We start from the raw sequence: 27886 nt of genomic DNA, 5'->3' as shown, positions 1-27886 counted from the left end.
CCTGCTGGGAAGAAGACGAGCCCCGAGCTGCCCTGAGCAAGAGGCAGCACCCGCTGGCGTGCACCGCTACCGTCAACCGACCGCACCGGAGCGGGCAGCGGTGCCCGGGCGCTCCTCAGGCCAGGCCCCAAGATGGCGCCGCCCCGCCGGCTCCTCCCGCCCCGCCCAAGATGGCGGCGGGCGGGCGGCTCCCCCGAGATGGCGGCGGGCGCTTTCGCTCCTCCCCTTCCCCCGACCTCCTCAAGATGGCGGCGGGCGGCGTCGCTCCACCCCCCCTCCCCTCGCCCGACCTTCCCAAGATGGCGGCGGAGAGCCGCGCACTTCCCCTTCACGGCGGCCCCAAGATGGCGGGCGGCGCGGAGCTGGAGCCAGGCCCGGAGCTGGAGCGGGTGGTGGAGGCGCTGGAGCTACTGCTGCCGCCGCCCGCTGGGCCCGGTGAGCGGGATGCCGAGGCCGGGCCCGGCCCTGAGGGCGCCCTGCGACCGGAGACGCTGCGCAGCAACGCGGCGGAGCTGGAGGAGCGGCTGCGGCGGGCGCCGGGCTGGGCGGCGCTGCGCGGCCTGCGCGATACCGTGCTGGCCCGGGCCCCCGCGCTGGCCGCCGGGGTGGCGGGCGAGGCCGAGCCGGGCTGGGCCACCGCCTGCGGGCTGCTGGCGCTGCTGCTGTGCCTGAAGGAGCGGCTGGCCGCCCTCGCCGCCTCCCCCGTCGCCCGCGGGGCCGGGCCCGGGGCCGCGCCGCCGCCCAGCGCCGACACGCTGAGCGTGGCGCAGGGCCGGGCGGTAAGGCGGGCGCTGCGGGCCGCCGTGGGCCTGGGCCTGGTGCCCTACCTGCCGCCGGGCGTGGGGCAGCGCCCGGGGCCCCCCGTGCCTCCCCCGTCACCGCCGGCCACCCGCGGGGCCCGGCTCCACACTGCCACCGCCGCCCTGGCCGAACTGGCTGAGCACCCCGCGCTGGGCAGCCCGCTCCTCGCCCGCCACCTCGGCCTCCTCCTCGCCGGCCTCTGCCTGCTGGGCCACGGCCCCGCCGCCCACAGCGAGGTCTGTGGGTCCCCTCTCCTCCCGTTCCCCCTGCGCGGTCGGTGCCGGTGTGGGCACCCGGCCCTGCCAAAAACATGTCGGGGTCGCCAGCCTCGCCCGAGCCCGCTCCCCACGCTCCATGGCTGAGCCCCATGGCCATGCCGGGCTCCCGCTCGCTGAGCCCTGGGGCTGTCTGCCCAGTGGCAGCTCCCAAGCCCTGCGCGGTTAATCTCCATGCGAGAGAAGAGATGGGAGCCAAGGCGCCTGGCGAGCGGCTGGAGGGGCACCGGCACACGGTGTGGACCGGCGGGTTTAGCACCGGCAGCCAGGCTGTCCTCACCACCCTGGGGTTTGTTTTTTCCAGGGCGTTTCGGAAGCGGAGCGAGTGCGGTGCCGAGAGGCCCTGCGGCACATCCTGGACCGCGTCTACCAGCCGCTGGCGGTGCGGGAGCTGCTCGTCCTGCAGGGCCGGCCCAAGCAGGTACCCGGCGGCAGCGGCGGGGCTGTCCCCAGCTCGGGGTGCGCACCGCCGGCGGTGCTGGGACTGTGTGTTCCCGCGCTCGGCGGGTGCCTTTGCTGCTCTCCTGGAAACGTTCTTACGCCTTAAAAAACCAGTTTAGTGCAGCAGCCCCCGTCCCTGAGTGCGTGTGAACAGGCGGGCGAAGCTGCTGGGTGTGCGTCGCTCGCGCGGCAGGGCCCCGCTGTACAGGGGCGTGTGCGTGCCGGGTGTGTGTGAACTCGGGGGACTCTCATCGTGGCACGTGCCGCCTTGGCTTGGCAGTTCCATCCGCTGTGCCTGGCCAAGCAAAGCGCCTTCTCTTCCAGAACCTGCTCCTTTCTGCTTGAGGGGGCGAAGCGGTGCTGCCTCGGCACCGGCTGCTGTTCGTGGCCGTTTCAAAGGCTGCCTCGTGGCGCTGGGGAGGGGGAGATGGGGAACGGGTGCTCTCTGGGGAGACCTTCACGTTGTGTTTAGAGAGTCCCCGGGGCAGGGACCGCATCCCAGCTCCAAGTGGGTGCTGTGGGTGGGTGCGTGCCCACCTGCCACGTCACGGTTCAGGGTCAGGGCGCGAGGAGCTGCCGGTGCGCACGCAGGATAGCGCGGGGCTGCTGGCTCCGGCGCAGCTCTGTGCCGCGTGCTGATCCTCCAGCTGGGATCGCACGCGATTCCCGGGCAGGCAGAAGCTGGCTGTCCTGCGTGTGAGGGCTGCAGAGGGTCCGTACGAGGCGCTTGCTTGTGCGGGGCAGCACTCTCAGTGCGAGCTGTGGTTCTTCCACCCAAAAGCAGGGGTCTCCTGGTTAAACAAAAGCCGAGCTGACATCCCAAGCTGATATTTGGACAATGCCCTTAATAACATGTTTTAACTTTTGGTCAGCCCTGAAGTGGCTGGGCAGTTGGACTAGATGATCATTGTAGGTCCTTTCCAACTGAAAATATTGCATTCTAGTCCGTCTCCTCCAGTGCAGCGGTGCCAGCCTGCCTCGCTCCTCAGGGTGTCCGAGCAAGCACCTCCATTCGAACCGCTCGCTTTGTGGGTTCGCAGCCTCCTGTCCCGGGGGGATCGCTTTGCTCGACCAGGGAGCCTGTGGGCTCACGGTGCCACCTCCGCAGCCCAGCGCTCTGTGCCGGGTCCTGGCAGGGGTCACCGCTGCGGACCCCTTACCTGCATCGAACCCGACTTGTCCCCCGAGCCCCCTGTGCACCATTTTGGTAATGAGGCAGTCTGAGCTGCTGCCTGACCCTGAGAGGCTTTAATTAAAGGAGGGAAGCTCTGCACGAGGGGATGCTCCTGGGAAGGCTGCCCTCTCTCATTAAGCCCTAATTTGCTTTGTGCCACTGGATGAAGAAGTGATTTATTTAAAACCTTTCCCTGTCCTGTGCTCCTATCTGCTCTCAGGTCCTGCAGGGCAGGGTGCAGGCTGTTTGCCTGTTAGTGGGGGTTTGCACAGGAGTGTGCAAATATGCTCCTTAGCCTGCTCCTTTGTTTCCTTTCAGAGTCCTCCCTCTCCTGGGGAAGAAACAAAGCCGGCCCTTGTGCGGGCTCCGGCGTGGCTGCGGCGCCTTTGTGGTCAGCTGCTCTCCGAGAGGCTAATGAGACCCAGCGGGGTTCAGGCTGTGGTTCGGGGCATCATGGAGGGAACAGGCGGTGAGTAGGGTGCTGTGACGCTGCTCTTGGCTTCCAGGATCGCAGATCAAAAGAGACTGTGATGATGTGTCTGAGACATTTCATCCCACGAGAGGCCCAGGAAAGACAGTGCCATCAGAGCACTGAAATGGGAAACAGCTTTTGTCAGGCCAAGCCGACTCTGTAGCGCTCGCGCAGATTTTGCCTCTGACTGTGCTGAACACCCAAACCGTGAATGCTTTCCAACTGCAAATGCCTTTAGTTCAGGGTACACCGTCATGTTTGAGGTCCAGCCTGAAAGCCTCCGAACTCATTTAGTCTGTTTATGCCTCCATGGGGTCGCACCTTGTGTGTTTGTTCCGAGGAGTTGCGCTGATGCCGGTTCGGTGGGAGCCGTGCTCGGTGCTGGGCTTGTGAGCAGCTGCAGGTGGAGTGAGACCCGTCCCGCTCTGGGGCTCGGCAGCCTTGCTCCTCTGCTCTCCCTTTCCTGCCAGGGAGGGAAACTGTTGCTCTCTAAAAGCTGAATCCCACAGTTTTTAGTGCCAAAGCCTCCTCTGGCCAATACCAACCTGATGACACTGTCCAAGGATGACCTCCCTCCACCTTTTGGCTCATACACCTATTTGTAGAAGTTGTTTTCCAGTATCAGAGGCCTTGGACAATAATTTTTCCCCTTCTGTCATTAAATTCAGATGTCACCTGAAAGAGGCTTGGTTTAAAGAGAGTAATAAAAGCTAGAAATCCAATTTTTGGCCAGAAACATCTGGCTTCAGCCAAAACCGGCCCTGCCGTTTTGCTGTCAGTCGGAGCTGATCTTGGCTTTCTGCTGGTGTAGCAGGTGGCGCTGGTGCTGAAGCAGCAGCTGTCGACTGGAGAAAATGCGACGCGGTTGCAAAGATCCTGGCTTCCTGCCCACAGCAGTGCCTTTCCCTCGAGGACTACTACAGACTGGTGTGCCCCCAGGTACGTCCCTCTCTTCTCCTCCCCACGGCACGCCGGCTCTGGCTGGGAATGCGGAGCCAGCTCCCGGCTTGGAGACTGTTGGTACTGTTGCGTCCGCTTGAGCGTGGCCTGGCTCGAGCCAGGACAACGTGGAGGTGTTTTTCTGCTGCTCTGGCAGTGGGTCGTGTTTCCACCCTACTCTTGAATTTTCCATATTTGATTGAAAAGCTGGATAACACTGCCTGATCGCACGAGCTGTTCAGCGCTGCGCTATAAGGAGCTCTCTGCTGTGGAGCTCTTGCTTCCAGCCTTTGGCTATGGGAGCGGTGCAGGCTCTTGGTTTGAGCCCAGAAACGCATCCTGCATTAACACATGCACGGGAAGGAGAGCGGCTCTTCCATATGTGAAATGTCGTGCCAAAGCATCCAATAAAGCAGCAGGCAGGAGGCTCCTCAGTCTCCGCTGGTGGCTGCGAGGAGGTGGCTTGCCCCCCTTCTGAGGGGCTGCTGATCTTTGTTCCTTTATCGTGGACTTTTCCTTCCAGATTCTGGATTTGCTGCACATCCAGGACAAACCGACAGCGCGCCAGTTCCAGCGAGTGGCCACCGCGACGCTGCTCACCATGGCGAAAGAGCACCCTCAGCTGGCAGAGAAGCACCTGCTCCAACCCCTGTTGGCACCGCTCCTGCGATGCTCGGAGACAGCAGGTACCGGCCGGTCTCCGCCGAGCCCCAGATCGGAGAAGGGTCTGGTTTCTCTTCTTGCCGATCTTTGTCTTTCCATCAGAATTTTCTCGGGCTGGTGGCTGGGCTGCTGAGCGTGCAAGGCCAGCTCTGTCAGTTGTGAACGTGTCTGTGTGGCTGGGTGCACCATATTTACTAGCGCTTGAGTCAAATTACTATAGTGTAAGAGCCAAGTAGCGGGGCTTCTGCCATGTGCTCTTTGGGAAAGTCTCCCAGTCTGACAGTCTCGTTTTGGGCTTCCGGATGGATGCCATTGCTTCCCCACACTGACCGAGCAGCTCTCCGGGGAATAATCCATCAAGAAGCTGTGGTCTGCTTTGATTTGCTTGTAACCTTGCCGAGTTTACAACACTGCGGTGATATTTAGCGCAGCTAACGAGGGCTCATCGGTTCCCATGCTGCCTTGATGGAGGGAAGGCAAGAGAAGTATCGAAGTGCTTTCCGGTGTTGGGCATGGCGGGGTTGCTGTTCTGTTGGAGGCTCCTCAGCACGTGGGGGTGCTGATATTTCTGCCCTTTGTTTTCAGAGCTAGCAGTGGAAGATTTGTCAGCAGGGACCATGCTGGTGACAGAGGCAGAGCTCGGCAGCTGTGTGGAAGATGTGCTCAAGGTATCGTGTCTGATTCGGGCCTGAGGGTAGGCGAGGAGAGTACTCTAAGAAAGAGCTGGTTTGAGACTTTCTGGGCAGTTCAGTGTGTGTGTTAGACCATGACAAAAACCAGCGTCTCCTGCAGTTGTGATGCTGAGGCGAGGCCAAGAGCTGCACAGAATAACCTCGCATGCAGCGCTGCACTGACGGGACCGCAGCTTTATGCTGGATACCAGAGGCACTGCCTGAATCCATTCAAGCATTCTCACCCCAAAACGTTCTGCGAGATGGCAGTGAGCTCTTGCTGGTTGTTTTTTCCCCGATGTCTTTCTGGTGTGCCAGAGGAAGAAGAGTCTGAGCGGGTGGGCTGGTAGCCAGGAGTCTCCGTGGTGCTCTCATATCCTCTTCCTCCTCTGCAGCAAGACTTTGAGCATTGCTAAATTGCGCGGCTTTTGCAGGACCGTTGTGTCTGGGTGTACTGTCAGAGCAGCTTCAGGACTCGGGCTGTGATCGTAGAGCAGGCAGCGTGGCGGGCAGGAGGTCCTAGTCAGGAGTACCACTGGCCTGGCACGCGTTGCCTCGGGCTGTCAATCCCGGTCTGAGATGACGCCGCTCACCTTCCAGCGTCAGAGTTGTGCCGCTGGTCAGAGGGAAGGACGGATTGCGGGGAATCCTGCAAGTGCTGAGTCTTCAGAGGATGCCTGAGCTCTCCTCCTAGGCTTGTCACTGGTCCCCCTCTTCTCAGTGCCTCTGTGCCTCAGTTTCCTTCCTGTAGAGCGTGGATAACATGGCTCATACTGAGCGCAGCGTTACCTCTGTGGGAGGGAGAACCTGCTGGGAGCCGCTCTCCCTGCCTCCGAGGTCTGCAGAGGGCAGCCTGAGCCAGGGTGCTGGAGCTGGAAGCCTTTCTACAGCTCCTGCAGCATTAACCCCTCGTGGAGGGATGGGCGGCAGCCAGCTCTTGTGTTGGGCCAAAATGCTTCCGAATGAGTGACCTGGAAAAGAGGGCACTCGAGGTATCGGCAAGCAGCCGGCTGTGCTGGCCCTGCAGCGAGGGCAGCTTGGCAGGGCCCCCGGCTTGTCGCTCGGTGGTTGTGCAGCCGGTGGGCAGCGAGGCGTTCGCAGTGGACGCTCTGAAGCGAGCAGATTCGGTGCGGCTCTGAGGCTGCTGAGCTGTCGCCGGGGTGAAAAAGAGAGCGAAGGTGAGCTCGGAGGCATCGCAGAGCCGCGGGGAGAGGTGGGAGAGCTGGCGCAGTTATCGTGGTGGCTGCTGTGAGGAAGCAGAGAGCGCGTGGGTACGGGGAAAGGAGGGTGGGCAGCAGCTCAGCCACAGGGGAGATGCTGTTACTGGCTGCGTCCCCACCTCAGGTGTCCCAGAAAGGGGGGGGACGCTGCTGCTGGTCCCCATGGGGTGTCCCCAGTAGTTCATCTTCCCCTGCTGATATCTGTTGGGCGCTAAAGGCATTACAGTCTGTCTAGTTCCATTGGACAAGTAAGGTAAATTGATAACGATAAGTAAGGAAAAATGAGTATCCTGTTTGGCAGGGACCATTCTGAGCCGAACCCCATGACCCGTGGGTTTCCGTGTGCATGAAGTTAATTTTTAAACTGTGGGTGGGTAATCCTTCAGCAGCTGCTGCTGGGTGTCCAGCCACCTCCTCCGGAGCTGCTCTTGGTGCAGGACGGTACCTGGAGGCAGCGGTGGGGCCTCAGAGCTGGTCTCTGTGCCCGGCTGCCGAAGCAGGAGGGATTGCTGAAGCTCAGGAGCTCTCCCAGCCCTGATCGGGGGATGGGGGATGGGGAGGGTTCAGGAAAATGGAAGTAAACTCGGGTCTCATCAGAGAAATGCTCTGGCTTTGCCAGTAACAGACCACCTTCTGTGTTGGAGGAAGTGTCTTGTGGGCAGGACGGTGCAGGTTTAGCACCTTCTGTGGAGCTCCTTCCTGCAAGGGGTCACTTGGAGCAACAAGCAGGGTATTCAGCAGCGTAGATCTTGGCTCTGGCGTTTGGGGGAGAAGTGGGGTCCGTTCTTGTGCTCCCTGTGAAGGAACAGGGCTTTTTGTGGAGGCGCCTCTTCTAAAACCTTCCCTCGTAGCTCCTTTTTCTGCCGTTCCCACCAGTATCACCAGTGCCACGCTGCAGGCTTCGCTGCCTGCCCTGACAGCAGCCCAGCTTTCTGCTGCGCGTTCCAACCCAGAAGGACATCTCCAGCCCAGGAATTCAATTTTAAGAAGCTGGTGACTTGCTTACTGGCATGCCCCTAGGCGGGCTAAGCTCTTAAATGCTGTGATTGTTGTAGTATTTTGCGTAGTAATGATCTGTTGTAACTAGCTGGCAGGCAGAGACCAGTCTGGAGGGCTGCTCTGTGGCTGCCGTTCACAATGCGAGTGCTGGGGGAGTTTAAGGCGGATCCCTCCTTAATGGCATAGCGCTGGAGGCCTGACAGCAGCCAGATTAGTGACGGAGACTCCAGCCTGCGGATTTGTGGGGGTTTCTTGCCTAGCAAGTGTCATTTGATGCTGAGTGAGAAACCATCCTTGGGGCTTCATCAAGGAGGCTTTGTGTACAAAAGGTTCTGGTTAGGAAGAATGGCTCCGCGGGGATTAGCACAGGAAAAAAAGATCTGTTTGCATCAATACAGCAGGGCAGAACGTTATCAGGACAATCTCCCTCCTGGCCCTCCTACCTGGGTTGTCACACCGCCTCGAGCAGGCAAAAGCTCTTTGGTCTGTCCCCAGGGCACTGCCAGCCCTGGAGCAGGGGATTGCTCTCCAGCTGCAGAGGTCAGAGGTGTGGGGAGAGCTCTGGTGTGAAGGGACGGCATCTTCTGAGCAGGTAGTTCACCAGCTGACACAGCTGGAAGTCGCTTGGAGAACTCATGAAAAGACTTTATTTCCCTGCCACCCCCCTTTTTTTAAAGCTAAAAGCTATGGAGGGAGGTAGAGCCTGCTAAAATGAGGACCTGGACACAACAACCCTGAGTAAACCCTGAGTCCAGCTGGGCAAGACTTGGTATTTAACCATTTTCTAGACCGAGTTTTCCCAGCATTATGGCTTCGACTGAAAGCATCCTACCTGGCTGTTAGTTTTGGAGAATTCCTTTGAAAGGATTCAAAAGGAAACGCAATGTCGCAAGACTTCTGTGAGTGTTTTTCCTGTGCCCTGTGGGCAGCAAGGTGGGACCTGCCTGCGGTGAGCTGGTAACAGTGGCTTGCCTGGGAAGGGGGTGCTGGTTTCGTGGAGGAGGGTGTTGACAGTGATTCGGGAGGGTGCTGCTTGAGATGGAGGAGAGGAGCATGGCCCTACAGCCTCCTCAAAGCCCCTACAACCCACTTGCTCAGCTCAGCACGCGTCAGCCCAGCTGCCCTGCTAAGGACTGATCTCTGTATTTGAGATTTGGCTCTAGGTGCAGTATTTCCATAAAGATTTGCTAATTCAAAGGTGCCTGTTGCATCTCTCTGTAACGCAAGACCTTACCCCTAAGCAGCAGACTTCTGAATAGCTGGCTGCAGTGTTCCTGTGGCTTGGAGCCCTGCTGTGGTTAAGCAAATGCTAGGAGAAAGGTGGTGCTGAAGGCTGCTTTTAATACAGAATATGGCATAATCAGGGAAAACAGGCTCCAGACTGAAAGGAACAGAGGGTGAAAACCCTCTGCCATCCTCCCTGGCAGCAGCCGTTCTGCGCACAGACGTGCTTTCTGTCCTTCCCTTTGCCTTCCCTCTGCTCCACGCAGGTGTTTGACTCTCCTCCCTGTGCCCTTCTCTCCGTAGGTGTATGTGGTTGGAAATGACAGCTCGAGCCTGCTGCTGGGATCCTTACAGTCAGTCCTGGGAGTGGTTTTTTCCCTCTATTCCTTCGCCAAGCAGAATGTGTCATACTTACGGTAAGGAAGGATTGTGCGCAGCCTCTTCTGGGGTTTCATCTTCTCCGTTCTGCCCACCTCCAAAGGACGTGCTCTATGTGGGCACGTACAGAAGCCGAGACCAATTTTCTCATCCTGAAGAGCTCTCATTAAAGTAGGCAGTAACTGCAGGCGTAGGCACGGTACACGACCTTACTGGCAGACCTGTGCCCGAGGAAGCAGTTCTTGGGTTAGTTTTTGTCTTCCCTGAAGCTAAAATGTTTGTTGTAGAGGCAAGCTTGCCCTGTGGGAGCTTTGGGAGCGCAGGTTAACTCTTAGTGCCCGCCTAGGAGCAGGGATTGTGATTGTTTGTGGATGGAGATGGCGACGCTGGGACCTGGCTGGGTGTCGGAGGGATCTGTGTACCAGGGATCTAGAAACAGGATAAAAACTGGATAAAACGGCTTGAGCGCTGGCTCTTGGAAATACAAGAGCATTCCTCTCCTGTCTGGGATCACTCTGTTCTGATACGTGCAGGACCTGCCTCTCGGCAGCTGTCCCTCGCGCTGTGCCCAGCTCCCCCACGACTGGTGTACGATGGTGAGCACCACGTGTGTCAGTCGTGGTGGCAGGGACAGTGGCGACAAGGTGCTGGCTGTCCTCTCTCCTTTCTCCTCCTGGGCTTTCCCCGGGCTGCCCCGAGTTTGGGCCAGCCTAGTAAATACACTCCTGGTGGGTTTACACTTTGCTTTGGTGATACTGGCATGTGGGTACTGCAGGCTTTCCCTAAAAGGTCTGTGTAGACATGGCCTCTGCTATTATTAAAGACATCGTTAATCACTTCAAAGAGTAACGAATGTTGTGGCAAGTTCGTAGAACAAGCCAAGTTAACACTGCTGCTGGGTGAACAGAGTCGCTGCTCGCTTCTCTCTTTGCAAAGGAATTTGGCAGGGGTAACTAAAACCATAGCTCCCTGGAAGTGTTCGAGTTTCCACACCTCTGGCAGAGCACAGCACTGCTCCTCCACCTCATTAACCTGCATCTTTCCTTGGCAGGGCTTCCCACGCCACCTTACAGTGCTCCCCGTCTCCTTCCTCCTCTTCCTTGGCACAGCGCGCAGCTCTGTGCTTTGTCACGTTGGCGTGAAGCACCAGGCACGGCGTGCGGAGGCTGCGTGGAAGTGGCTGTCCTTGTACAGACACGCTGTTCAAACAGTGCTCCCTTCCTCGCTGGGCTCAACTCTTGAAGGACCCAAATCCTTCCATCTGGGAACGCCAGAAGGACAGGATGTGCTGCTGATCCCCTTATAAACTGGCACAAATGCTTTCAGCTGCCGGAGCCGTCAGCCAGAGCATCCCGAGGAGTGCCCGTGGTCGCTCCAGAGCACCCTTCTCTTTTCCCTCGCCCCGAGACGCGTGGTCCCGTTGCGGTGCTGGTGTGCGGGGAGGGGTGCAGCGGGCAGAGCGAGGTCACCACTGCTTTCTCTCTCCTTGCCAGCTCCCCATGCCAGGAGATCCTGCTGTGGTTCTTGGAGAAGTCAGAGCGAGAGGTGTCGCTGGCGGTGCTGGAAGGCTTTGCCGGGCTGAACAGCAGCGTGAGCGCCCTCCACCCGCGGTGCCGGTTCCACGCGGGCAGCGAGGGTGGTGCCACCATCGCGGTGGAGGAGACCATCAGGTGAGTGCCGTTGGGGCAGTGCCAGGCGTGGAGGCCAGTCCCCAGGCATCAATCAGCACGTAGGGCTTTTCACGGCATGCCTGGCAGAGAGAGCCCAGGCGAGCGTGGGGCTGCCGGTGCCATCCCACCACGGTCTCGTCCCCCCAGCCGCCCAGATAGCCGGCTGTCTGCGCCAAGCTCGGGCAGGTGATGCTTCCACACAGCTTCTGGCTTCCCTGTGCATGGCACAGAGCTCTGACTTTCAGCCCTGAAAAGCAGCACGCTCTGTCTGAGCATTAGTGTGCGCTCTCTGCGTGCTTTTCCTGAGTCCCGAGTCCTGCCTGCGGGGCATCTGGGAATGGGACATGCTTCTTCAGTCCCAACACTCCCCAAATTCAAATTCCACCCTCCAGCCTGAGCCTGTCTCGTGGCAGATCGCGGCTGCGTGGAGTAAGTGGAATCCCTCGGGCGCAGGTGGCACCGTCGCAGCAAGGACTCTAGCGATGCCAGCGTTGCGGAGCCAGCGACTGAACTCCCCTCCTGCTCTTGCAGATGGTCTCTGCAAGTAGAGGCAGAGCGTGGCCATGTGGGGAATAAACTGCAGCCATTAGACTCCAGCCACGCAAACTGGGACTGTTCAGCAGCCTGACATTTGGTTTAAAGAGGGGTAGCTGTTAGTTGGCAGGTACGAGCCCGAGGCAGTGCTATCGAGCAGGCGGAGCGCGCAGCTCCTGCCCAGGAGTGTCCGTGGGGTGGGTTGTGCCGGGAGCTGTGTGCACCCGTAACAAAACCCCATACAAATACGCTTGGTTTGGTTTCATTTCAATCTGTTCCTGACCTGAATTAAAAGAAGGTCTGCCCTGGGGTCTGCACTGGTTAAACTGGGTATACTTTAAAATTATTCCGTAACGGCCATGGCTCTGCCTGTGTCTGTCCTACTTTTATGGCTATGACCGCTGCATGAATTAGCCAGCGCTAATCCTGTTCTTTATAGGATGGCTGGGTTAAACGTGTGTTTTGCACTCATAGTTTCTGTTAATGTTAACCTGCATTCATTAAAGGAATAATCAACAAACTGAGTGCGTGATCACGTAGACCAAATGAACTGAGCAAATAGTTTGGCTCAGCTACCTCCAGGCTTCCGCTTTCTGGTAGTGCTGTGAAGGAAGGTTTCCAAGAGAAGGCAGAAGCGGGGTTTCACCTTGCCCTGGCGTAGTTTAGAGCCAGCCCTGGAGGGGGTCTGGGTACGTTCGTGTTGGTGACGCAGTGACCTGTTTCAGCGATGAAGATGAGGCCCTTTACCAGAAGGTTTCCTCGGAGCAGTGCCGTGTGGAGAACTTGGTGGAGCTCTTGTCTCACTGCCAGGAGAGTGGTCTAGCCGGAGACTTCTTCATCCGCTGCCTGAAGGTAAGGGCAGGCAGGTCTCTGGTTGGGGCACATCTGCAGGAACGGTTTCCCTGGGCCGAGCGGTCTGCGCGGCGGATGGCAAAGGAGACCGATCGTCCCCTTATGTGCCTTGGGAGCACTGAGCTGGGGTACGGCACGCGGTGGAGCAGTCCTGCTTGTGTGCCGGGCAGGAGAGCCTAGGAGAGGGAGGCAGCCCCGGTCCCTGAAGGGGTTAACCCTTGTTCCCCCCGGACTTTTTTGACAACAGGAGCGTGTCTGAAGTTTAATGGTGTGTTTGAGGCTGCGAATAATCCCTGTTGCTTCCTTGGCTCTAGCGGAGAAGCCCCAGCACCAGCTCCCTTTGATCCTGCTCGAAGCCCCTGCAGTTCCCTCCTGGCCTTGCCTGGGCTGGGCTTTCTGTGCCCTTGCTGGCAGGTGGAGCCCCAGCCCGTAGTCACACGGGGTTTGCAGCGTCCCGGGTGTAGGGATGCTGCTGTGATACAGGTGGGACACCCAGGAGCTGTGGGCAGCCCTCGGAGACCTTGATGTACCGAGTGGCAAGTCTTGGTCGCGTGAGGAGTCAACACGAGCTCTGCAAAGGGGCCGGGTGCCTTTGTGAGCAGCCGCTGCCAAAAGCAAGGCTGCAAGCAGAGCCCCAGCAAGCCTCACAGCCCAGAGGATGGTTGGCGCTAGGAGCAGTGCTCGGTGGTGCTCTGTGCGGTGTCCGCGGGGACGGAGGTTTGTGAGGGTTTGGCCTGGTGACAAGTGTGCGTCTGGAAGGGGACGAGGCTGGAAGAGGGGAGGTAACCGGGAACCCTTCGCAGCAGGGTGGAGGTCTGGGTAACGCGGACCTGCTGCACCCAGGATCACTGGCACGGTGACCGCAGTGTTCCTGGCGCTGATGTGCCTCTATTTCACCCTTGCCTCTCCATGCCCTGTGCTTCCTTCCCGGCAGGCGCTGACTTGCGTGGCTGCGGAGGACGAGGCGGCTTCGAACTCGGCTGCGGTGCCTGGAGGGAGTCTCCTGGAGCTGGAGCAGTACCACGCCGGGCAGAGGAGGAAGCTGCTGGTCCTGCAGCTCGTGGCCACGCTGTGCGAGAGCGTCTCGGACACCGTGTTCACAGACGTTGCTCAGGTTGGTCATGGCAAAGCCCTGGGGGATCGGCGGCTGGAGCGCGTGGCTGACCGAGCTCTGGGCCGCTGGGCTCTAAGGAGAAAATGGCTAAGAAACAGCTGGAGAAAGCTAGAGCATCCCCAGGAAAAGCAGTTTATTGATTCAGTTGCAAGTGTCTCAACAAGACACCGTCCTATGCAGTGCCAGCAGGAAGGAGAGAGTCAGCTGCAGAGACAGGAGGGAGCAGCCCGGCAGACATCTTCGTATTTGTGTCCATGGTTGTGTATTAAAAGCCAAGAGAGCAGTCTGTGTGTTAACCAGAACTCTGACTTACCAGCTTCTCATCTTTATTTTGAGCAAAACTTATTCCCAAGTTTAACAAAGCTTAAAGACATCTGTACCTGACAGACCTTGTCCGCCAGTGCTTGCTGCCTATCCATGGTGTTGGTGCCTGGTTTTTCTGGCACGTCTCGGCAGCCACCTCCGGGAGCTGCGGTAGCTGGGCTGCCGGCCGGATGAATGCGGCACGGCACCGCTGCCGCGTCCTGCTCGCCCCTTCTCCGAATAGGCAATTCGTGGTGTCTCTCTGGTTTCTGCTGCTGGGACGCTCGCGCCGGGTGGTGTGTCCAGTCATCAGGGTTGGTGTAACTGTGCTCATACGGTCGGCGCTTGTCCATGTCTTCATGAACGGGCAGCCGCAAAATTTATTAAATATTGTAATTTCGAAGGCCAGCTGGGGCTCCGCGGACCTGGTACCAAAAAGAATTGTTAAAATACGGTGCTTCTGTCCGCCCTGAGCCCGCGCTGCGGCAGCGCTGAGGGGGGTCGGCTGTCCTGCGCTGTGCCAGGTTGGGAAGGCGGTTGGGTGCCGCGGGCAGCCCGGTATTCCCCAGCTGATCGGTGTATTTGAACTTCCTCATCCTGGGTTATTTTTTATATATATATATTTTTATTTTTTTTTTTTAAAAACCTCAGTGACCTGGTTATGCCAGTTAACTGTGACTGGCTTGAGCAGAGGCGGTCGCTGCTAGCACAGGTTTCCTCACTTTTTCTCTCTGGGACAAAGGAGTCTTTGTGTGCGCTCTGCAGTGACAGAGGGGACCCAGCCGGTGTCATTGTGGCGCCCGCCGGTGCGGTGCGGCGCGGCAGCCAGCGCTGCTTTGTCCTCACCTGCCTCTCCATCGCACCCACCCACGCGGGACCGGCTCCGCTCCCTGGGTCAGAAAGTTGGGGTGGGAAATGGGGAAGGATTTGGCCAGGTTTCTGGGTCCAGCCAGGAGTCTAGTGTATAAAAAGGAACAACCGCCAAAAAAGAAACCCAGACAAAAAAGCCATTATACTTCCACCTGGGGGTTGTGTTTCAGGGAGGGCTCCCTCGCGTTGGGACAGGCAGTTGCAGAGCTGTTTCTAAGCAGGTTCTGCAGCACAGGGTTCCTCCGGGGCGTTCTTGCTGTGGGCACTCTGGTGCTTGGCTTTGTGCTTAATGAGGTCGGAGCAAGCGGGATCCGCCTTCCCAAAGCCAGACCCCAGGAAGGGCAGCAGCTGTGGACCCCTTCGGCTGCACAATTTGTTTTAATTTACATTTCCCTCCCCTCACAACCAAGTTTCATGAGATTGACTTGATTTCCTTGATACGCCAAGGATGCTCTCCTCTTGCATGAGACAGAAACGTGCCGCAGTGTTTTATTTTTCAAGCTTTTTTCCCCTTCCAGATTAAGGTTTTTTTCCTTCTAGATTAGTGGGGTTTTTTTAACTTTTTGTTTTTCTCAGTAGCTATCTACTGATAGATTATTTATTCATGATGTTCCTATTTTTTGCATTAAATATAATTTCAACCCGTTCAGCTTGTGTTGTCACTGTTTCATGAGAGCAGGTGTTCTGACACTTGTTTTTACTTTCTTGCTGTTTGACGGCAGTTCTTTTCTGAACTAATCAGCCCAGAAGATACCTAAGCCTTTTCCGCAGCCCCTCCCAGCCAGCCTTCCTCCTTCCTCGCTGCATTCGGGATGTGCTTAACGAAGCTGGCAGTCATCAGCTCTCCTGCTGATGAGGAGACTCGTTGCCTGCACCCAGTGCCTATGCCCTGGGGGCTGGAAATGTGGGGTTTGGTGCAATAGTACCTTGTTGCCCTTATACTTTGTTTTCCAAAACAGGAGCAAAATAGTTCCTCTTCTTTTGCAACGCGCCTGTTACATAGGAACGACCCCGATCCAGCCCCTTCCCGGCACAGCCAGGTGCCCAGGTGCCACCGCAGCCGGCGAGCTCGCCCCGAGCCGTGCGGTGCCAGCGTGGAGAAAATAAACTCACTGACTTCAAGCTCCGTTAGAAAGGCAGGAAGCCTGTGGGATCAGAGGTGTCAGTGCCACGTGTTGGGAAGGCCAGTGCCAGCCAGGCGGGATCAGTATGGGCTTGGGGGGGCGAAGTATTGTGAGAAAGTCACAAAATAAATGACACACGTGGTAAATGGCCCGGTTCGAGTGTCGGCTGTGTGGGGGTAAATGGTGTCTGATACTGGGGAGCTGTGGGGCAGCCAGACTGGGCAAGGGCAGGTGGCTGGGAAGGGGCTGTGCTCTTCCCCAGAGCTTGCCGGGGCTGCAGGCAGGCGTGATTTTTGTTGCAATGAAGTTTATCTGAGCCGTGCTAACTCCCCGCTCAACTCTGTGTCTGGCCGTCGCTGCCGTGCCGTGTGCCGGCTTGTCTGCAGCCCCGGTGCCTTCCCGGAGCCATGTGCGCGCTTTAGCTCTCGCTGTCTCTGCATCTACTTGAATTTTCCAAGGCCAAGCCTCTCTCCAGCACAATTTCATACAAACCCTTCGTGTTTCCCTGTTGTTGTCACCACCCTGACCTTCCCTCTCAGACCCATCCTGGCTGGCTTCCCAGCTCCCATCCCGCTGCGGCAGAGCAGGGACAGGAGGGGCTGGGGTCTCTTCCCCTGCTCCTGCAGCCCCCGAGGGGGCTTCTGCTGCCGAGAGCAGCCACCGCGGTTTAACCATCGCCTTGTCCCGGGGCTGTGGTGGATGGCCAGCGTGAGCTTGCCCAGCTGGAGCCCGGTGGCTGCGGTCGCTGATGAACCGGGCTGTCTGGCTCAGCTATCCTCCCAGCCCTGCTCCCAAAATCTTTGCCCACCGGTTCAGGCAGCCCAGCGTGGGGCTGGGGGCTGTGACCCTGGGAAATCAGCCTGTCCGTGCTGCTGCCGGAGGGGTGGGCAGCGGTTCAGGGGCTCCGGCACCCCCGCAGCCGGCTCGGGAGCCCCAGCTCCCTCCTGCATCCCCGGTGCACCAGCGGCCCAGCCGTCTCCCAGCTCACCGGGGCTCCCCGGTGCTGCCGAGCCTGCTCACCCCCCAGGCAGGGGGATGGCAAAGGAGCTGGGAAGGCAACTGGGATGGATTTGAGAGGGAAGGTCGGGGTGGTGACAATGACAGGGAAACACGACGGGTTCGTACGAAATTGTGATGGAGAAAGGCTTGGGCTTGGAAAATTCAAACAGACGCAGAGGCAGCGAGAGCTAAAGAGCATGCGGCGCCGGGAGGGCACCCCGAGGTACGGGCAGGCAGCGGCAGCCTCCCGGGAGCACCCTGGGGATCCCCCCTCCTAACTGCTCTTCCCCGCGCTCTCCGCTGGCAGGTGGAGGAATTCGTGGCAGCCACGCTGCAGCGGGCCTGCGTCAGCCCGGCGCGGGGCCCCGGCGCGGCGGCGGAGGCGCAGACCCTCGCCATGGCCATGGGGCTCGTGGCCGCCATGCTCGGCGGAGCCGTCCAGGTGAGGGGGCGAAGCCGGGGTGCTCGGGGTGCGGGGAAGGGGGAGACCGGGCACCGTCCCGCTGCGCCCAGCTGAGGGGTGCCGCAGCCGGTGCTCCGGGGTCTGGGTGCTCCCTGGGTTGGGGTCCCTGTTCAGTCCCAGTGTGTATATGTATATATATAAATATATTATTTTTCCTCGGAGCGGTGCCGGGGCGCTGGCCAAGGGTTTGATCCCAGCAGGGTACCCCTGAGAGCCCGGTTAATTAATTTATAATCCAAAATCTGCTTCCGAGAAGGCGCTGACAGAGCAGTGCAGTCATGTACAGCATCTTTAAATACTGCATCCCCTGCATCCCTACGCATCCACGGGCTCTGTCTCCAGAACGCAATGAAATTCCCGGTGTGGGCTGTACCGTTCTTGAAAATCCTCTGTAAAACCGGTGCATCACTCGGTTACCCCGTTACACGGTGTCGGCTGACCTGCCGTCGGGGAGCCATCGCCCGTTTGTTAGTGCGCTGCAGTCGCTCCGGCTTGCACTTACATCACTTGAGCTGCCGGGGTTGCTTCATCCCCGGACTCGCCCAAAGGAAAACCCAACTGTTAACAGAAAAAGATAATTTATTGTGTCTTATTGCTAAATTCCTAACATTGGGAAAAGAACATTATTTAGTTGGAGAAAACTTAAAACCAGAGTCTTGTGGCTCTAATGGGCCCCCTCCCAGGCGAGCTGCTGCTCCCGCTCCAGCGTTAATGGGAGCAACCTAACTCGGCAAATTGAATGCCAAAGGTTTCGGAGGCAGCTGCAGAGCTGTTTGGGTGTCAATGGCCAAGGGTTTTTTACACAGTTATCCAAAAGCTCCCCAAAGTCTCTGCTAAAGCATCGCTTTTCAGGTCTTCACAGCCCAGATTTTGCTGTAGCAGTTAAATCCAGGTGAGGGCAGGAACTTCTCCCCCTCGGGCGCTGCAGCCTTGGGACAGGTCGCAGCTACCTTGCCCGAGGGTCCCGCACGGACGCCGCTCTCCTTTGGGCTCTTCCCCTTCCCACCTTCTCCTGCAGCACCTCGGGGCCGGGCCGGCGCGGTGGCGGCTGTTGCCGGCGTCCGCCCTGCCAGAGATGCCGCAGCTGGGATCAGCGCTGGGGCCACGGGGCATCGCTGTCGAGAGGAGCTCGTGGCGCTTGGAGCCCGGCTTGTGGGGTGGGGATGGAGGGCGGCTGGCTTGCCGCTGCCATGGGGCTAGAAAATGGCCTCTGGGGCTCAGGCACTTCTGGACGGACTGCCTGCCTGCCTGCCTGCCTGCCTGCCTGCCTGCCTTGCCAGGAGCATCCCGGGGAGCGAACCTCCATTGCGGCGGTGCTAGCGCTGCTTCTTTTCCCCCCCCCCGCAGCTGCAATCCAGCGACTTCGCCGTGCTGAAGCGGCTGGTGCCGTTGCTGGAGGAGCTCTCCCGCACCTACCCCGAGCCCCTCACCCAGGAGCTGGCCGCGGACCTGCGCATCGCCATCTGCACCCACGGGGCCTTCTCCCCCGGGACAGTGGGTGCTGCTGCCGACGGCGTGCTGGGGAAGAAGCCGGGGACGGGAGCGCAGAGCCCTGCCGACATCCCCGGCGCTGCCCCAAGCCCGGGGGGTGACCGGGCACCGCCACGGCACAGCTGCGGCAGCCCCTTGGCTCCCAGGGAGAGGAGCGAAGAGCAGTGCCATGAGCCCGGCGCCGCGGGTCCTGCTCCAGCTCCGTGTGCCGACGGCCCGGCCTCGGCTGGGCTCCAGGAGCTCCTGGTATCAGCCTACGACCCCCAGCCCCCGGCCGGGCAGCCGCCCTGCGCCGCCTCGCCAGCCTGATCACGCAGCGGGATCCGGAGGCGCTTCGGCTTCAGGAGAAACTCCTGCAGGTACCAGGCTCCCACCGTGGTCCCCGGCAGAGCTGGGGCTGAGCGTGCTGGCGGGCTGGGGACAGTCCGTATTACTGGAGCCCTCCGACCTTGCCATCCCTGTTGGCTGAAGGCACCAGGCGAGAGGGACCAGGGCTGCCACCATGCGCTGCCGGCCCGGCACGGGGCCGCTGCCAACGGCGCTCCTCCTTCCTCGCAGGTATTCCTGGAGAACGTGCAGCACGAGGACGCCTTCGTCTACCTCTCGGCCATCCAAGGTGAGCGATGCCCGGCCGGGGCAAGCGCTGGTGCTTCGTAGGAGAAGGTTTTGTGCTGGCGGGGGGCTTTGGGCAGTGAGAGCAAAAAGCAGCGGCGCTGCAGTCGGGCTGGGGGCTCAGCATCTCCTGCCGCCCTGGACCGTGTCTTGGTGCCGTTCGGTCGAGCCTGGAGCCGCATGCGGGCTCTGCGCCGCGCTCCTGAAGCCGGCAGGCTTCACCTCCCAGTTGTGCTTACTCAGTAAGTAATTAATTCATTTACCCTCCGACTGAACTGCTGATCTGCCCAGACCTCAAGCGCCTCCTCGCTGGAGCCGGAGCCTGAGGCAAGGGCACCCCGGGCAGGTTCACCCTCGGGGCGTCCCCCGGCCAGAGGACACCCAGGAGCCGGTCACCGTCCCCGTGCCAGGTCCGTGACGCCGGCCTGGGGCTGCAGTTTCAGTGCGGTGTGGGCACAGCCCCGGCACCCTGGCCCTGCACCCGGCTGACGTTTTGGCTTGCGGGTGCGTTCAGCTGAGGCTGGCAGAGGAGCTGGGGCCGTGGGGACCCACTGGTGCTCCCTCGGGGCTCTGCCACGTCCATCCCCATGGCCAAGGTGGTAACTACCAACCGGTGCCGGCCAGCCGCGTGGATATGGAACCACGGAAGCATTTTCCGGGTCGGTTCCCTGATCCATCGCATCTCATGCCCTCACAAATCATTGCCCCTGCTGAGAGGGGAGAGCAGCGGCAGGCATGCACCCAGCCCCGGTGCTGGTCCCGGCCACGCAGGCAGGAGCTGGAGGGCAGCGGGGAGCAGGCAGCGGGTTGGCAGGAGAGCAACGTGCCACTCTGCTCGCTGCTGGCTGCCCCCTCCCCGCGCCGGGCTGCTGCTGGGGGCACCGAGTGCCGTCACTGCTCATGCCGCTTCCCAGGAAACCCTCGGGTCTGCACTTGCTCCGGCACGCTTGGTGCAGCCCTGCGGCACCGGGCTGCCCGTCGGGATTTGCAGGCAGGTGCCTCCACACCTGGGATAACGCGGGCGTCCTGTGCGACGGCTGCGACGGCGGGTGGCAATGCACCGGGTTACACGGAAGGAAGGTGCCATTCCCATGGCCCAAGGCGATACCGGCGCCGCCGGGAGCCCTGGCTGCCGTTGGGTAGGTAACCTTCAGCAGCAGCTGGAGAAGGAGCTTATCACCGTGCTTCCCTCTGCCTGTACGGTCTTGAGTGGGACGGGTTTGTCCTTGCCCTGCAGGTGAAACACAAATGCTTCAACCGTCCCCGGGTGGTTAATACACCCCGTGCAGCTGCCTCCGTGTTTCGCAGCCCGGCTGTGGCTGTGATTAACCCTGACGCGGTTCCTTGCAGCGGTGACTCACCCAGCTCATGCCGCGCTGGCAGCGGTACCTGCGGCGTGCCGTGCGCGGTGCTGGTGACTGTGCCAGGCGGGTTCCCCGCTGCCCTGGTCGGGCTCCTCGCTGCCCTGGTCAGGCTCCCCGCCGACAGCGGCCGGGCTTGACTGCCAGCCGGCCGTGCTGGGGCTGGGACCAGAACTAGCTGTCGCGGCACTGCTGGTTATCACAGAGCCGGGCTCCGGTGAGGTGATGCCGGAGGAGAGGTTGCTGCCCCACCAGACGTGCCCGGGCTTGCAGAGGGTAACCCACGCCGGGCACCCTCCGATAACCGGGGAACGAGGTTGGAGGTGAAGGCGGCTGCTCCTGGAGGGCAGGGGAGCTGGGGCTCACCGTGACTCAGCGCTTGGCACTGCCGGGACAGCCTCTGCCGCTCGCCCTTTCCCTGGAGAGCAGCTGCCTTTCCCCATCGGAGAGGCACCCGCTGCCTGGGGAGCCCGGCGCTGCTAGAGCCCTGCCCGGCACTTGCCACCAGCCTGCATCTCTAAAGGGATGGCGAAGCCAGCGCAGCCCCGCGGTGTAGCCTGGCACGCGTCCCATGTCCGGGTCTGACCCCTCTTCATCCCCGGGGAGACGTGGCAGGCGCAGGGCGTGCTCGGGCTCTGGCTCCCAGCCTGGGCCCGGCAAACCCAGGAGCTTCGTGGAGCCCCGGGCAGGGACGAGGACACACCAGCAGCGTGTGCCGGATGGCCGGGAGCTGGGAGCAGCGACCAGACGCTGCGCCCAAGCATCGCCGCCTGCGGTACCCGGCTGCCCCAACGCTGGGCCAGCCCGGGGCGAGCCCCGCGGCGCCTGACGGCCGGCGTGCTGAGTCGATGCTCTGTCGATGAACGTTAACCAGCAGCAATTAGTGGGCACCTGCTGCCAACTGCTAAATTATTTATTTTTCAGCTTGGCGCCCAACCAGACCCGGCGCTGGGCTGCCCCGGCGCTGCGACTTTGCGCGGAGGGGCTGCGGGATGTGCCGCGGGGCCGGGGTGGTGCAGGGGGTCCCATGGGTGACGGCTGCGCCCGCCGCACCGAGGGCGCCGGGGCGGCACAGCCACCGGCAGTTCCTCTGCCAAGGGTGGTGGCACGTGCCATCCTTGTGCCTGGCCCTGACTCGCGCTTTCCTCTCGCTCTCCCCCCAGGCGTTGCCCTGCTCTCCAGCGAGTACCCGGAGCGGATCCTGCCCGTCCTGCTGGCGCGGTACGAGTGCCCGGCGCAGGGCACGGAGGACGCCGCGGCCGCCATCACCAGGATGAAGCTGGGCGAGGTGCTGATGCGTGTCACCACGGCACTGGGTGAGTCCACAGCCGCATCCGTGAGCACGGCAGAGCTGGCTGCTGCTGGCGGCCGCAGCACTGCTCGGCCCCTCGCTGCTCTCTGCCGTGCCGCCAGGTCCGAGGGGTAAAAGCCCACGGGGGCTTTTTGTTGTCCGAAGGTGAGAACCAGCTCCCACGGCCCCGCCGCAGGGGGGGTCTGGAAGCTGAAGGGTGGCTGGCCGGGGTTTGCCGGCGGGCAGGAGCGTGGCAGCGGATCCTGACAGCAGCCCACTGTCCCCTCAACCGGCAGCGCTGGGCTCAGAGGCTGCCGGGAAGCGCCCGGACACGCAGGGCTGAGGGGTAAAAGCTGGATGAGGCCTTTCCGGCAGCCACTGTTGGGACACGTCTTAAAACACCTCATCTTATTCCCCGGCAGAGGCCGGGCCAGCGAGAGCGCACAGCCGGAGCTCTCCGCGGCCAGGGAAGGCGGCAGCCGGTGTCCCCGCTGCCGAGGCAGCTGGGCAGGGGTTCCCGGTCACCGGCCGGGTGCTTCGTTCCCCGATCGGCTGTGGCAGAGCCGACCTCCTCCTGCAGAGCCCGGACCACCCGAGCCCCGGGGCTGGGGCTCCCCTGGGGCCCGTGCCACGTGCCGGCTGCCTGGCCTGCCGGAGCTCTCCTCCGGGGCACAGCCACCGCAGCGGCGGCGTCCCCTGGCCATGGTGGCATCCCTGAGCTCTGCCAGCTGCGAGCATCCCACCGGGGCCAGGGCTCCCTGGGCCAGGTCGTGCCGCTCCCCTGCCCTGCTGCCAGGATGGGGACGGGGCATCCGACGAGCCAGCAATGCCATCATCTCCCCGTGGAGCTCCGGCGAGCGGTGCGAGCGGCGGCAAAGCCTCTTGGTCGCTGAAGGCGCCTGGGCGATGTCCGTGCATCTGTCCCTCGCCTTGCCCGGCGCTGCAGCCGCACCGCGCTGGGTTTCCCTCGGCAGCTGCCCACGGCGCGGCTGGCAGCGGGACGGTGGGCACGGCCTCCGCTGCGGCTCTCCCCGCTCCCCGTGGTGCCTCTGCCGCGGGCAGCAACTCCGGCGCGTCCTGGCTCGCCTGCGTATTTATAGAACAAATCACATAAAGTTGTTTTTGTTGCAAAGCTGCAGGATTCAAGAGCGAGGATTTATCCGGCGCTTCCAGAAACGCTCTGCTCTGTGCAGCAGCGCTGCCGCGGTTCGGAGCTCTCCGGACCGCTGTGCCTCCCTCCTGCCCCGTCCCTGTCCCCATCCCTGTCCCCATCCCTGCCTGCCATCCCACTGGAGCGGCTTTTCCCCATCCAGGAGGGGATTTTGCAGCAGGTGCCTATCGCCCGGCAAACGGCCGGCATGGGCAGCATGGCTGGAAGAGTACGGCAGCCCCGTCCCAAGCGCGCGGCACCATTCCTCTGCCTCCAGCAACGCGGGGCCGAGCGTCGTGCAAGGGTTCATGGAGACCTTGCACCGACCCAATTAGCTTTCGCTGCAAACCCATTAAATCTGCTCCGGGTGCGCCAGCCACGGCAGGCCTTTTCCCTTCTCCATCAGGGAGCACGTGCCTTGCTTGCTGCGGGAAGGGAAACGCTTCGTGCTCTTTCTGTGGCCGTCTGGCACAGAGCTGGCGTGCTGTTGGCTTTGGAGGAGATGCATCATGCTCGGATCATCCAGCACTGCTCGGACTGCCATAATACTGACGGCTGGGGCGCAAGCACGGAGCAGGCTGCGTTCCCGAGCAAGCGTGGCCGTCCTTGGCATCACGGTGCTGCCCCGAGCTCTCCCACCCTGTGCCGCGCAGGAGCCGTCCCTGCCCCTCTGAGCACGCGGTCCTTTAGTAACAGGGAGGGCCGTGCAGGAAGAGTGAAGCTACGACGGGACGGTCCGACAGAAGGGCCCGGCTGCCTGCTGCCTTGCCTGTTCCTGCCCAGCTCTTGGCCATCGCAGGCAATATTCCCCCTCCTTGCACGCAGCCGGTGCTGCCAGGCTGTCGGCGTGCCGGCGGTGCAGGGGCTGGCCCTGAGCCCCCATGTGCAGGGTGATGGGGTCCCTCCGCTGCCCGTACGACTTATTCCTGTCCCCGCACCCCGGGGCATCCCGCCGCCTCCATCGGCTGTGGGACACCAGTGTCCGAGGAGCTTCCAGAGCTCGGGAGAGCCGGGAAACCACCGAGCTCGTGGGCCGGTGAGCCTGCCAGAGCTTTCTTTCCTCGTTACTCCCAGGCGAGTGCTGCCCGGTGCTCCCCTCGGCCGGAGCAGCCTGTGCCCGGTGGGAGCCGTGCCCGTGCCGTGGGGTGCACGGCCGCCGGCCATCCAGCTGGCACAGGAGGACCACGCGCCCAGGGCGATTGTGCATGCCGGTCACGGGCTCTGTGCGCCGACCTCTAATTAGGCGGCTCACACGTCCGCGGCGCCTGCGTCTGCTAATTGGGGTGGGGGGTTGTGCGGCTGAATTACGTGAGAATTTGGGCTTCGCGCTTCGTTTCCGTCTGCTGTATCTGCGATCACCTCTGATAAGGCCCCGCGGGAGCCGGGGGGGGGGGGGACGTGGGATGTGCCGGATGGCCCCAGACAAAGGTCTTTGCCGTGGGGTGCGTGCCGTCGGGGTTTGCCGGCGCCCCGGGGGACTGCGCCGCGGCGGCCTCATCTCTGGCACCGCGGCGGGTCCCCGCCGAGGTTCTGTCTGTGCCTCACTCAGAGCTGTGCTCGGGTCCCCGCGCTGGGCACAAGCCGTGCTCCAGATGTTGCATCCAGCTGTTCGGCGGCGCTGCAAGGAGAGGGGCCCAATCCGGCTGCTCCCAGCGGAGCCGGGGCTTTGGCAGGAAGGGGCCGTGGGTTTTTCCTTGCCCGTGACGTGCTGCGCTGCTCTCTCTTGCAGGGGACATGGTGTTCAAGTACCGGGAGCCGCTGGTCCAGGCCTTCCTGCGCGGCGCACGGGACCCCGACGGCGCGCTGCGGGCCAGCAGCCTCTCCAACCTGGGCGAGCTCTGCCGGCGCCTCGGCTTTCAGCTGGGCTCCATCATCCAGGAGGTACCGGTTCCATCCCGGCACTGCCGGCCCCTTCCCCGAGTCCCTGCCTGGGGAGCGCGGGGCCATGGCTCGTTAACGAGGGCGGTTCGTTAGCGGATGGCAGGGCCGCTGAGCGCTCGCGGCTGGGGACACAACAGCCTGGGGGGGTTCCGTAAAGGACATGAGTGATATTTGCTGATATTGCAGAGTATAAAAGCCGTTGGACCTGAAGCAAACACTCAGGAAATTCTAGCCCTGATTTTTAGGGCTAAAAGCTTTAAAATCAGCTAAAGATGTCACTTGTGCAGGGAAGCGGTAGCCCAAGGGAAGGCGGCGGTGCCTGCTCCACCCGTGGCGGTCTGCGTGCACCCACTGCCCCCACTGCAGGAGGAGACCTGGGGGCACCGTTAGTACCTGCCAGAGGCAGCTCCTCCCGCTGAATGAGACCTCGTTACCCTTCCCGTTGTCACCAGGCAGCTGATGGCTGGCGGCGGTGCCCGGCCCTCGCCCCGGCTGCAGGCTCCCGGTGAGATGCGGCTGCCGGAGCCGCCAGAGCTGTGGTCCCGGTGGGGTGAGCCCAGCTCTCGGGGATCTTCTCCCCAGAGCGTTGGGGAGGGGGCTTGCCGGGAGCCGCCGGTGTCACGGTGCGGCAGCCCTCGAGCTGGTGGGTCTGTGCCCCCGTGGGAGCCGGAGCTTCGGCCCCCAGTGCCTCCCGGAGCAGGAGGGAGGTCAGGAGACATCAGGGATGCGGTGCTCGGGCTTCTTTCCCCGGTCTCCACTCAGAGCCGCTCGGCATCGGTGGGGTACCGGCAGCGTTTGATGAGATGCCAATGCACCACACGCAGCTATTTCGGGAACACGCTAGCTCTGCTCATTCTCCCGGCTGTCACTGCCGGGGGTTTAATTAGGTTCTTTCGTCTCTGCCCGCTTTTTATAAAGCTTTCCAAGGCATCTGCGTGCCGCTCAGCCCCTGCGAGAGGGAGGGCTGCTTGCTGCCCCGCGCCCCGCAAAAAGCAAATCCCCCCCCAGTTGGGTGCCGGCAGGGGAACACGTGGCTGCCCCAGGCTGGGTGCAGGGGTCCCATCCTCATCCTCCGGCCCCGGGCCACCGAGGGACATCCCCGCCACCCTGCCGGGTCCCCCCGCGTCCCCCTGCCCCTGCTGATGGCCCCCGCCCTGTCCCCGCAGGTCACCTCCTGCTTGACAGCCGTAGCCAAGACGGACCCCGAGGCGGAGGTGCGAAGAGCCGCCGTGCACGTGGTGGTGGTGCTGCTGCGGGGGCTCAGCGAGAAGGCCACCGAGGTGGGTCACCTCCCCGCTTGTCCCCGGGGCGGGGGCAGCCTCTGCCAGGCTCCTCGGCATCCCCGGGCACCGGCACGGTGCTCCTTGGGGACAGCCCCTTCCCCGTGGGGGGCTGCAGGGCTCATTCCCAGGCAGCTTCCGAGGAAAATCCCATGGGACTGGGACCTCCAGCTTGTGCCTCCCCCACCAAAGGGCCCCCTCAGTGCCGGATCCTTCCCGGGGCAGAGGGGACTTCACGGGGGCGTCCCTCTGAGCTGCTTGGCCGTGCCGTGGGGCAGTGCCGTGCCGTGCCGTGCCGCAGGGCACTGCCAGCTCTCAGGAGCCGTGGGAGTTTTGTCGCTGATTTGACTTGGAAATGCCCAGTTCTTCTGTGGGCCGTGGCCTCCCTCCCCGCTTCCCAGCAATGAGCGTGTTGGGACTCAGCTCCCGTGGAGGAAACGGCCTGTTCCCCGTGGGAATCCCCGCAGCGGGGATCTCGGCTCTCCCTCGTGCCCCCATGCCGGAGGGACGCCGCGATGCACCGCTGTGCTGGACTGCACTGCTGGCGTGTGAGGAAACTGAGTCACAGGAGGGCCGGGGCTCACGCCTGAGGCAGTGTGGTGGTGGTGCCGCCGCCGCCGTGTCCTGGCACCGGCAGCGTCGGTGGAAGGGGCAGCACCGTGCCTGCCGGGGCACGCCGAGGGTTGCGTTTCGGGTTGTTGCGGGTGCAGGCAAGACGCTGACGGTTCTCCTGCCCGCTCTGCCCAGGTGCTGCGGGACGTCCTGCGGGACCTCTACCGCCTGCTGAAGCACGTGGTGGCGGCCGAGCCCGACGGCGCGACGGTGCTGCACGCCCAGCTGGCGCTGGAGGAGCTGGACGCGGTGATGAGGAGGGTCCTCTTCCCCCCGCAGACGCTGGAGAAGAAGATCGTGGTGCTGCCGTAGCAGGGCCGGGGCCGCAGAAACGAACTCTTCCTGCTCCGGCGTCGGGGCCAAGCGGCTCCCCAAGGGCAAGGGTTCACTGTGCCGCCGGGACGCCGCCGGCGGGTGCCAGCTGGGGGGGGAAACCGCAGCCTGGGGAGGGCAGGCGTCCGCTCCCGGGCTCCCCGCGGCCGGGGCAGTATGGGCTTGCTGGGACGGGGCGAGGGATTAAACAGAGACATGCTCAGCCCTGCGCCCGTGACGTCTCTGGGAGCCGCGCGAAGCCCCTGGGTGCCATCGTGGCCACGTCCCGTCCCGTGGCAGGGCCGTGCTCGCCCTTGCGCGCTTGGGGTGACGGCAGCGGTGTGGGTCCTGGCGAGCTCCTGGGTCCTGGCGAGCCCCTGGGTCCCGCAGGAGGGTGGGCATCAGCTCCCAAGGGGAGCGGGGAGGGAGAGGGGGCTCGGCTGTCTGCACCCCCCAGCGTGGGCAGCCATGCACCCTGGGGGCTGGCAGGCAGCCGGCTGCTGCCGCACAGCCCTGCCTGGCTCTTCCTCGGCACCGCGCTCACACCATGGGGTCCTGGAGGGTCCTGGGACTGCCGAGCTGGCCGGCAGCTCTTGCACACTTGCACGCTTGCACACTTGCTGCCAGGTGCCCACGGGCATGGGGGGAGCCTTTCTGGGTGCCAGCCCCGGGCGAGGCACGGGGCTGATCCCTGGAGGCAACAGCTGAGC

The 27886-nt window shown here is 62.1% G+C and overlaps 1 protein-coding gene across 1 annotated transcript; it reads left to right on the top strand.

The window, feature by feature from the left end:
* Positions 1-170: 170 nt before the first annotated feature.
* TANGO6 (transport and golgi organization 6 homolog) lies at positions 171-27391 on the top strand. The gene is given in 18 exon segments (XM_050904251.1): positions 171-1037; positions 1381-1497; positions 3010-3160; positions 3978-4102; positions 4626-4788; positions 5351-5433; positions 9183-9295; positions 10751-10927; positions 12187-12313; positions 13248-13427; positions 17031-17165; positions 18534-18948; positions 18951-19036; positions 19236-19293; positions 21814-21966; positions 24821-24972; positions 26139-26252; positions 27000-27391. Coding segments are annotated over 18 exon segments (3393 nt in total). The 3' UTR covers positions 27177-27391.
* The last annotated feature ends 495 nt before the right edge of the window (positions 27392-27886 follow it).

The sequence above is a fragment of the Gymnogyps californianus genome, chromosome 12 (genome assembly GCF_018139145.2).
Source record: "Gymnogyps californianus isolate 813 chromosome 12, ASM1813914v2, whole genome shotgun sequence".
In the NCBI taxonomy this organism is placed as follows: domain Eukaryota; kingdom Metazoa; phylum Chordata; class Aves; order Accipitriformes; family Cathartidae; genus Gymnogyps; species Gymnogyps californianus.
This window is presented reverse-complemented; position numbering and strand designations above follow the sequence as displayed.